The sequence below is a fragment of the Macrobrachium nipponense genome, chromosome 20 (genome assembly GCF_015104395.2).
Source record: "Macrobrachium nipponense isolate FS-2020 chromosome 20, ASM1510439v2, whole genome shotgun sequence".
NCBI classification, from domain to species: Eukaryota; Metazoa; Arthropoda; class Malacostraca; order Decapoda; family Palaemonidae; genus Macrobrachium; species Macrobrachium nipponense.
The window spans coordinates 16,288,867-16,298,866 of NC_061089.1; the positions used below are offsets into that span (position 1 = coordinate 16,288,867).

Below are 10,000 nucleotides of genomic sequence, written 5' to 3' on the forward strand. Positions count from 1 at the left end.
ATTATTTACTCTCTTATGACGGTGGAAATGCAACCGAATTATTTTCTCTCTTATGACGGTGGAAATTCAACTGAATTATTTTCTCTCCTTCATCTCTTATGCTGGTTGGAAATCCAAACCAAATTATTTACTGCTCTTATGGAAAGGTGAAATGCCAAACCGAAATTATTTTCCTCTCTTATGACGTGGAATGCAACTGATTATTTTCCCCCTCCGACCTCTCTTATGATGGTGAAATCCAACCAAATTATCTACCTCTCTTATGACGGTTGGAAAATGCAACCAGAATTATTTTCTCTCTCTTATGGACGGTGGAACAAAGTTGCAACTGAAATTATTTTCCCTCTTAATGACGGTGGAAAATGCAACCGAAATTATTTTCCCTCGTAATTGAACTTTTGTGGGAAATGCAACTGAATTATTTTTCCCTCTTATGACGGTGGAAAATGGCAAAGACCACCGAATTATTTTCCCTCTCTCCTTATGATGTTGGAAAGGCAAACCGGAATTATTTTTCTCTCTCATGACGGTGGAAAGGCAACTAATTATTTTCCCTTTCTTATGAACGGTGGAAAATGCAGAACCGAATTAATTTTTCCTCTCTCTTATGATGTGGAAATCAATACGAAGTACTTTCTCTCTTTTTTCTCAATTTTTCCTCTCTTATGACGGTGGGAAATGCAAACCGAATTTATTTTCCTCCCCCTTATGAACGGTTGGAAATTTTTTGCCAACTGAATTGTTTTTTCCTTTCTTATGGACGGGTGGAAAATGGCAAACCTAATTATTTCTCCTCTTATGAACGTTGGAATTTTCCCATAATACCACCCGAATTTTTCGCTCTTTATGATGGGTGGAAAATATGCAACCGGAATTATTTTCCCTTCTTATGGAAACGGTGGAAGATGCAAAACCGAATTATTTTTCTCTCTTCTCTTATGAATTGGTGGAATTTGAAACCCGAATTATTTTCCCTTCTTATGACGGTGGCAATGCAACCGAAATTATTTTCTCTCTTATGGAAATGGTGGAAATCCAACCGAATTTTTTCCTTTTCTCCTTAAAATGAACATGGAAATGCCAACGAATTTATTTTCTTCCTTCCTCTCTTATGACGGTGGAAATGGCAAACCGAAGAATTATTTTCGTCTCCTCTCCTCTCTTAATGACCGGTGGAAATTCCAACCCGAATTTTATTTTCTCCTCTTATGATGGTGAAATCCACCCGGGAAATTATTTTCCTCTCTTATGACCGGTGGAAAATTGCAACCGAATTTTATTTTCCCCTCCTTATGACGGTTGGAAAAATGCAACAAAAACATTATTTTCTCCAATCTTGAGTGTGGTGGAAACCAAAACCGAATTATTTTCCTAAAAAAAATCTCTTTATGGTTCTCCCTCTCTTATGACGGTTGGAAATGCCACCGAATTATTTTCTCTCGTTAATTGACGGTTTGGAAAATGCAACAGAATGATTTTCGCTCCTTATGACGGTGGAAACGGCCAACCGCATTATTTTCTCTTCTCTTATGGAAACGGTGAAATGCAACCTGAATTGATTTTCCCTCTTATGACGGTGGGAAATGCAAACCGATTAATTTTCCTCTCTTATGGACGTTGGAAATCCAGACAAAACCAAAATTATTTTCTCCTCTCTATATGACGGGAGAATGCAACTGAATTATTTCTCGCCACTCTTTAATGTCGGGATACGGTGGAAATCAACTGAATTATTTTCCTCTCTTATGATGGGGTGGAAATCCAATCCAAATTATTTACTCTATCTTATGACGGTGGAAATGCAACCGAATTATTTTCCTTTTTCTCTTCTTATGACCGGTGGTGGAAAAAAATGGCAAACCGAATTAATTTCCCTTTGTTTGACTCTCTTATGACCCCCCCCCCCCGGTGGAAAAAAAAATAAATGCTAACCGTAAATTATTCTCTTCTCTTGATGGGATGGGGGAAAAAAATGCAAATAAAACCGGAATTATTTTTTGTTCCTTACATTAATGATGTGGAAATGCAAACCGAATTTATTTCTCTCTCTTATGGAGACAGTGGAAATTTGCCCAAAACAAAATTATTTTACTTCTCTTGATGATGGTGGAAATTGCCAAAAAATTAAAAATTTTTTTCTCTTTATGACGGTTGGAAAAAAAAAAAAAAAATGGTGCAACCGGAATTATTTTTCTCTCTTATGGAATGGTGAAAATGCAAACTACCTCCCCAGTCCCCGAATTATTATACTTTTTTCTCTCGTTATGATGGTGTAAAATGCCAATAGCCGAATTATTTTATTTTCTCTCTCTTTGACCCAGTTGGAAATGACAACAAAATAGGTTTACTCTCTTTATGGAAATGGTGGAAAACGCAACAAACAACTTATTTTCTCTCTTAAGACAGTTTGGGAAATGCAACCAAATATTTACTCTAGTATGGAAATGGTGGAAAATGCAAATCAAAATTCTTTTCTCGCTTATTTTGACGGTTGGACATTAAAAAAAAAAAAAGAATAAAAATGAAAATGAAAGAAATAAAATAGAAAAAAAAAAAAAAAAAAAAAAAAAGAGAAAAAAAAAAAGTAAAAACAAAAAAAAAAAAAAAAAAAAAAAAAAAATGCAAAAAACCGGAAAATTATTTTCTCTCTCATTTTGATGGTGGAAGAAATGCAACCCGAATTATTTACTCTTCTTATGATGGTCGGAAATGCAACGAATTATTTTACCTCTGTAAATTATGATGGTTGGAAAAAATGCAACCGAATTATTTACTCTCTTATGATTGGGTTGGAAAATGCAACAAAATTATTTTCTATCTTATGACGGTGGAAAATGCAATCCGAATTATTTTACTCTCTTATGCCTTATGATGGTGGAAAATGCAACAAAATTTTCTCTCTTATGGGTGAATTGGTGGAAATGCAACCGAATTATTTTCTCTCTTTATGACGGTCGGAACGCAACCCGAATTATTTTCTCTCTTATGATGGTGGAAATGCAACAAAACTATTTTCTCTCTTAATGACGGTGGAAAAATGCAAACGAATTATGTTACTCTCTTCTGATGGTGGAAAAAATAAACAAATAAAAAATGCAAAACAACAAAATATTTTTTCTTCTCTTTATGACGGTGGAAAAAATAAAAAAAAAAAAAAAAATGGCAAAGCCAGAATTATTTTTTTAGTAGTTACGCTCTTATGAGGTGGAAACAAAAAAGAAAAAATAGAAAAAAAAAAAAAAAATACAAAAAAATAAAAAAAAAAAAAATGCAATACCAAAAAGATTTTCCGTCTGCTTATACGGTGGGAAAAAAAAAAAAGAAAAAAAAAAAAAAAAAACATAAAATAAAAAATTAAAAAAAAAAGAAAAAAAAAGAAAAAAAAATAAAAGATGCAAAGCCGAATTATTGTCTTTTCTCTCTTATTACGGGGTGGAAATGCAAACCGAATTATTTGCTCTCTTATGACGGTGTATTGGAGTGGAGGTTTTTTTTTAGAAGGATTTGGATTTTGTGGTTGGAATTGATGGAAATTGCAACCCCGAATTATCTACTGTCTCTATGATGGTGAATGGAATTTGGATTATGGATGGAATTGTTGAATTGAATGGATTGGATGGAAAATTTGGAATGTCAACCGATAAATTATTTACTCTTTATGAATGTGGAAATGCAAACAAAATTCTTTTCTTCTCTTATGACGGTGTGAAATGCAACGCATTATTTACCTTCTCTTATGACGGTGGAAAATGCAACCAAATTATTTACTCTCTTATGATGGTGGAAATGCACAAAATTATTTCTCTCTTATGACGGTGGACATGCTCAACCGGAATTATTTTTCTCTCTTATGACGGTTTTGAAAATGCCACCGCATTATTTACCTCTTCTTATGACGGTGGAAATGGCAAACAATTGTCTCTCTCTTAATGATGGTGGCCAATGCAACCGAATAATTTTCTCTCTTATGAATTTGGTGGATATGCACCGACTAATTCTCTCCTTATGAGTGAAATGCAACAATTATTTAGGCTCTCTTATGGGGGAAATGGTGTAAATGCCAACCAACATTATTTTCTATCTTATGACGGTTGAAATGCAACGAATTATTCTCTCTCTATTATTGGTGGAAAATGCACCGAATATTTTCTCTCTTATGATGGTGGAAATACAAACCGAAATTTATTTTCTCATCTTCTTTGACAGTGGGAACTGGCAACAAAATTAGGTTAAACTCCTCTAATGATGGTGGAAACCGCAACAAACTATTTTCTCGTCTTAAGTTACAGTTTTGAAATGCAACGCAAAATTTATTTACTCTCTTATGATTGGAAATTGCAACCAAATTCCGTTTCTTCTCTAATGACCGGTGGCAAATTGCAACGAATTTATTTTCCGCTCGTATGATGAGTGGAAATGCAACCGAATTATTTACTCTCTTATGATGGTGGAAAGCAACCGGAATTATTACTACTCTCTTATGGAAATGGTGGAAATCAACGATTATTTACTCTCTTTATGATGTGGAAATGCAACAAAGATTATTTTCTCTCTTAGACGGTGATAATGCACCGGAATTGGATTTCTCTGCTTAAATTGATGGTGAAATGCAACAAAATTTTTTCTCGTCTTAATGATTTTGTAAATGCAACCGAATTATTTTCTCTTCTTAATTAACGGTGGGGGAATGCAACCGAATTTTTTCCTCTCTTCTGAATGGTGGAAATGCCCAACGAAGTTTTTATTTTCTCTCTTATGAGACGGTGGAAATCAAACCGAATTATTGTACCATCTCTTCTGATGGTGGATAATGCACAAAATTATTTTTTCTCTTTATGACGGTGAAATGCAACCGAATTTTTACTCTCTTATGATGAGTGGAGAGCAACAAATTATTTTCTCTCTTATGAAGGGTGGATGCAACCGATTATTTTCCTCTCTTATACGGTGGAAATGCAAACTCGAATGATTTGCTCTCTTATGACGGTGGAAATGCAACCAATTATTTCTCTCTTATGATGGTGGAAAATGCCAACCGAATTATTTACTCTCTCATGAGTGTAAATCGCAACAAGAATTATTTTCTCGTTCTTATGACGGTGGAATGCCCCGAATTATTACTCTCTTATGACGGTGAAATGCAACAAATTATTTACGCTCTTATGAATGGTGGAAATGCAACAAAATTATGCTATCTTATGACAGTGAACGGATGCACGAATTATTTACTCTCTTATGATGGTGGAAATGCAACCGAATTATTTCTCTCTTATGACGGTGGGAAATGCAACCGAATTATTTACTCTCTTATGACGGTGGAATTGCAACCGAATTTATTTACTCTCTATGATGGTGGAAATGCAACCGAATTATTTACTCTCTATGACACTGTGGAAATCCAACAGAAGTATTTCTCTCTTATTCCGGTGGAAATGCAACGAATTATTTACTCTCTATGATGGTGGAAATGCACCGAATTATTTTCTCTCTTATGACGGTGTAAATGCAACAAAATTGATACTCTCTTATGATCGGTGGAATCCCACGCGAATTATTTTGCTCTCTTAATGACGGTGAAATGCAACGATTATATTACTCTCTTATGATGGTGGAACTGCAACAGAATTCTTTTCATCTCTTATGATGTGGAAATGCAACAAAATTATTTTCTCTCTTATGACGGTGGACATGCAACCGAATTATTTACTCTCTTATGATGGTGGAATTCAACCGATCTTTTCTGCTCTTATGATGTGGAAATGCAACCGAATTATTTTCCTCTCTTAATGACGGTGGAAATGCAACCGAATTATTTACTCTCTTATGATGGTCGAGAATGCATCTAAAATTATTTTGCTTCTCTTATGACGGTGGAAATGCAACCGAATTATTTTACTCTCTTTGATGGTGGAAATGCAACAAAATTATTTTCTCTCTTATGACGGTGGAATGCAACCGAATTATTTCTCTCTTATGACTGTGGAAATGCAACCGAATTATTTACTCTCTTATATGAACCCAAGGGGTGGAAATGCACCGAACCTAAATTATTTTCTCTATTAATGGTGGAAATTGCAAACCGAATTATTTACCTTCTCTTATGATGGTGGAAATGCAACCAAAATTATTTTCTCTCTTCTTGACGGGGAATGCCCCAAAACCCGAATAAATTTAACTTCCTCTTATGATGGTGGGATTATTGGGCAAACCAAAATTTATTTTTCTCTCTTTATGACGGTTGGAAAATGGGCAACCGATTTTAAATTTACTCTCTTATGAAAATGTGGAAATGCAACAAAATTTATTTTCTCTTTCGTTATGAAGAACGGTGGAAATGCACCGAATTATTTTTCTCTCTTATGACGGTGGATGCACCAAAATTATTTACCTCTTATTTGATGGTGGAAATGCAACGAATTATTTTTCTTCTCCTTTGACGGTGGTAAAGCAACCGAATAAAGTTACTCTCATATGATGGTGGGAAATGCAACCAAATTATTTCTCTTCTTATTTTGACGGTGGAAATGCAACCGAATTATTTTACTCTCTGTGAAACTTGGAGGTGGGAGGGGGGAGTTGAAAGGGGTTGAAAGGCAACCCAAATTCTTTCTTCTTCTTATGAATGGTGGAAATGCGACAAAATTTTTTTCTTCTCTTATGACGGTTGGGGATGGCACCAATTCTCTCTTCTTAAATGAATAGTGGATTCAACCGCCAATCTTTTCTTTTTTCCTCTTATGACGGTGGCAATTGAACGAATTATTTACTTCCTCTTATGAAAATGGTGGAAATGGCAAACCAATTTTCTCTCTTCTTATGACGTGAAATGCCAAACCGAATTATTTACTTCTTTCTTGTGGCGGTTGAAAAGCAAAACCAATTCTTTTCTCTTCTTTATTTTTGAAATGGTTGAAATGGCAAACAAAATTTTTATTTCTCTTTTTTCTATGACGGTGGAAAAATGCAACCAATTCTTTTGCTCTTCTTATGAAACATGGTGGAAATGCAACAAAAATTATTTTTCTCATATTAAACGTGGATAGGCACAAATTCTTTTCTATCTTGGAAAATGAATTGGTGGTAAATGCAACGATTATTTTACTCTCTTATGATGGTGGAAATGCAACCCAATTCTTTTCTCTCTTAAAAGGAACCGGTGAAACAATGCAACCGGAAATTAATTTTACTCTCTTTTTGGACTGTGGAAAAGCAACCAAAATTCGGTTTCTTTCGCTTATGATGTGGAAATGCAACAAAATTAATTTTCTTCTTTTCTTATTACGTTGGAAAAAGCAACCAAATTCGTTTCTCTTCTATATGGTGGAAATGCAACAATTATTTGCTCTCTTATGACGGTGGAAATGCAACAAAATTCTTTTCTATTCTTTGATTGGGGAAATGCAACCGAGTATTTACTCTCTTATTTTGATTGGTGGAAATGCAACCAAATTACTTTTCTCTCTTATGCCTGTGAAATTGCAACCGAATAATTTAACTTCCCTTGTGGCGGTGGGAAACACCAAATTCTTTTCTTCTCTTTATGATGGTGGATGCACAAAATTAATTTCTCTCTTATGAAATGAACCGGTTGGAAAATGGGCAACCAAATTCTTTTCCTTCTCTTATGATGGTGGAAATTGCAAAACAAATTATTTCTTTCTCTTTATGATGGTGGAAAGGCAATCGAATTATTTTTCTCTCTTATGATGGTGGAAATGCAACCGAATTATTTACTCTCTTATGATGGTGGAAAAGCAACAAAATTATTTTCTCTCTTATGACGGTGGAAATGCAACCGAATTATTTTCTCTCTTATGATGGTGGAAATGCAATCGAATTATTTTCTCTCTTATGAGGGTGGAAATGCAACCGAATTATTTTCTCTCTTATGACGGTGGAAATGCAACCGAATTATTTTCTCTCTTATGATGGTGGAAATCCAACCAAATTATTTACTCTCTTATGACGGTGGAAATGCAACCGAATTATTTTCTCTCTTATGACTGTGGAAATGCAACCAAATTATTCATTCTCTTATGACAGTGGAAATGCAACCGAATTCTTTTCTCTCTTATGACGGTGGAAATGCAACCGAATTATTTTCTCTTATGGTGGTGGAAATGCAACCGAATTATTTACTCTCTTATGGCGGTGGAAATGCAACCGAATTATTTTCTCTTATGACGGTGGAAATGCAACTGAATTATTTTCTCTTATGACAGTGGAAATGCAACCGATTTATTTTCTCTCTTATGACGGTGGAAATGCAACCAAATTCTTTTCTCTCTTATGACGGTGGAAATGCAACTGAATTCTTTTCTCTCTTATGATGGTGGAAATGCAACCAAATTATTTTCTCTTTTATGACGGTGGAAATGCAACTGAATTATTTTCTCTCTTATGACGCTGCTCGATTCCCTGATCTGTGTCGGGGGATAAAACAAATGAACTTGGCGTCGCGTGACTATGAAACCTGAAAGTGGAGACGAATCATATATCAAATGAACACAGCATTTTGTTTTTGTGTTTATATAGGGCGACATGAGTGTACTGCACAATTTCAGCTTATTCTGGGAACCAGGTTGACGGGGTCAAAATTATATTCGATTGAGCTATATCATTTTGATTTGTTAAAATTAATAAAGCAAATGGACAACGTATCTTACCAGTTTCCCTCTTGGTGCTGAAGCGTCAATTTTGTCTCAGTTTCTGCTGAATGTAACATTTCGCATTTCAATAAAGACCTATATACACATGGTTAAAAATGAATGACTGAATTACCTGGAAATAGCTCGAAGAGAACAACGGTACTCATTGAAGGAACTTACGCGTCCAGTATCCTTTGAGATCAGTGCACGAGGTGAGGGTGACGTTGCTCCTGACGAAGAGCACGAACACCAGGTGACCCCAGGAGGCCGAGGGATAAGGATCGAGGAGCACGACCCCGTCGTGGTCCCCTGACCTCTGGAGGGACCCGTCCGGAAGGCGAGCGACGTATTTCCTGCCTGCCCTCGTGGCCCAGACCCTCATGTGCCTTTTGGGGATGTGCTTGGCTTCCCCGCAGGCGTCTTCGGTCGTCCACACCTGCTTCTCGCACGGCAGGCTCTGCAGGAAGTCGTAGGCTGCTTGCGCCCACTGCAGCGACTGGCCGTCTAAGGGAGTGCTGTTCTCCTCCTCTTGGGTCGTCGGGTACGGAGTCTTCTGAGGGCGGCCGCCTTCTCTGTCGGGCGCGACCAAACGGGGCTTACGGATGGTTACAGAAGAGTCATCGCGCTGCATCTTCGGCGGGAGTTCCTCCTCGCCAAGGGCCGCCGAAGGTCCTCCGGCGACGAGCACCGTCAGGAGTGCCAATGCGGCTGCGAGTCGAGCCATCGATACGGCCAGTCTGTTGTCAGCAGAGGGTAGTTCGTGAGGCTCGGAGGCGAGAATGATCCCTCCTGGTTTAGCAGCGATGGCGTGACTCGAGAGTCCCCCTTTCCAAAAACCTCAGGCTGCGAAATGACCGACACAACTGCAGGGTATTATATTCATCACTCGTGTGGGAGGCTTCCTTGCACATCACCGACGGGAATTCGTTGACGGTGACTTTCGCGAGAAAGAAGCGCGCGGGAGACGGCGAGGGAGGGAGGGAGGGAGAGAGAGAACCACCACCAACCACACCACTACTTTTCACGCGTCCATCCACCACCGTCCAGACCGAGAGTCACTACAACAACTGGCGGCTGAATGGCGAGTGCACTGCCTATAAACACCGAGACAGAGCGCTGCCGACGAATAAGCCCGAGCTGTGATAATCGCGCCGGAGATCAAAGATGCCGCCTTCTTACTGCCTCGGCGGCATCTTTTGATCTTTGGGAACCGGCCGATCCCAAACCCCCATCGCTATCCCACGTAGTAGATGGGGTCCTTCCCCATATCCTGGTTTTCCTCCTCCTCCAATTTTTCCTTCTCAATACTTTCCTTCGCTTTGAGTTGCGGTTTCCTCCCATTCATTTCATAA

General features: G+C 37.6%; 1 protein-coding gene across 1 annotated transcript in view; it reads right to left on the reverse strand.

Annotated features, from left to right (window-relative positions):
* The window catches only part of LOC135222471 (uncharacterized), a 69,075-nt gene extending 59,347 nt beyond the window's left edge, over positions 1 to 9,728 (reverse strand). Inside the window, exon 1 of the mRNA XM_064260559.1 lies at positions 8,829 to 9,728. Within this exon, the coding sequence (XP_064116629.1) occupies positions 8,829 to 9,372 (544 nt within the window). The 5' untranslated portion in view covers positions 9,373 to 9,728. The remainder of the gene's footprint in view (positions 1 to 8,828) is intronic.
* Positions 9,729 to 10,000: the final 272 nt, after the last annotated feature.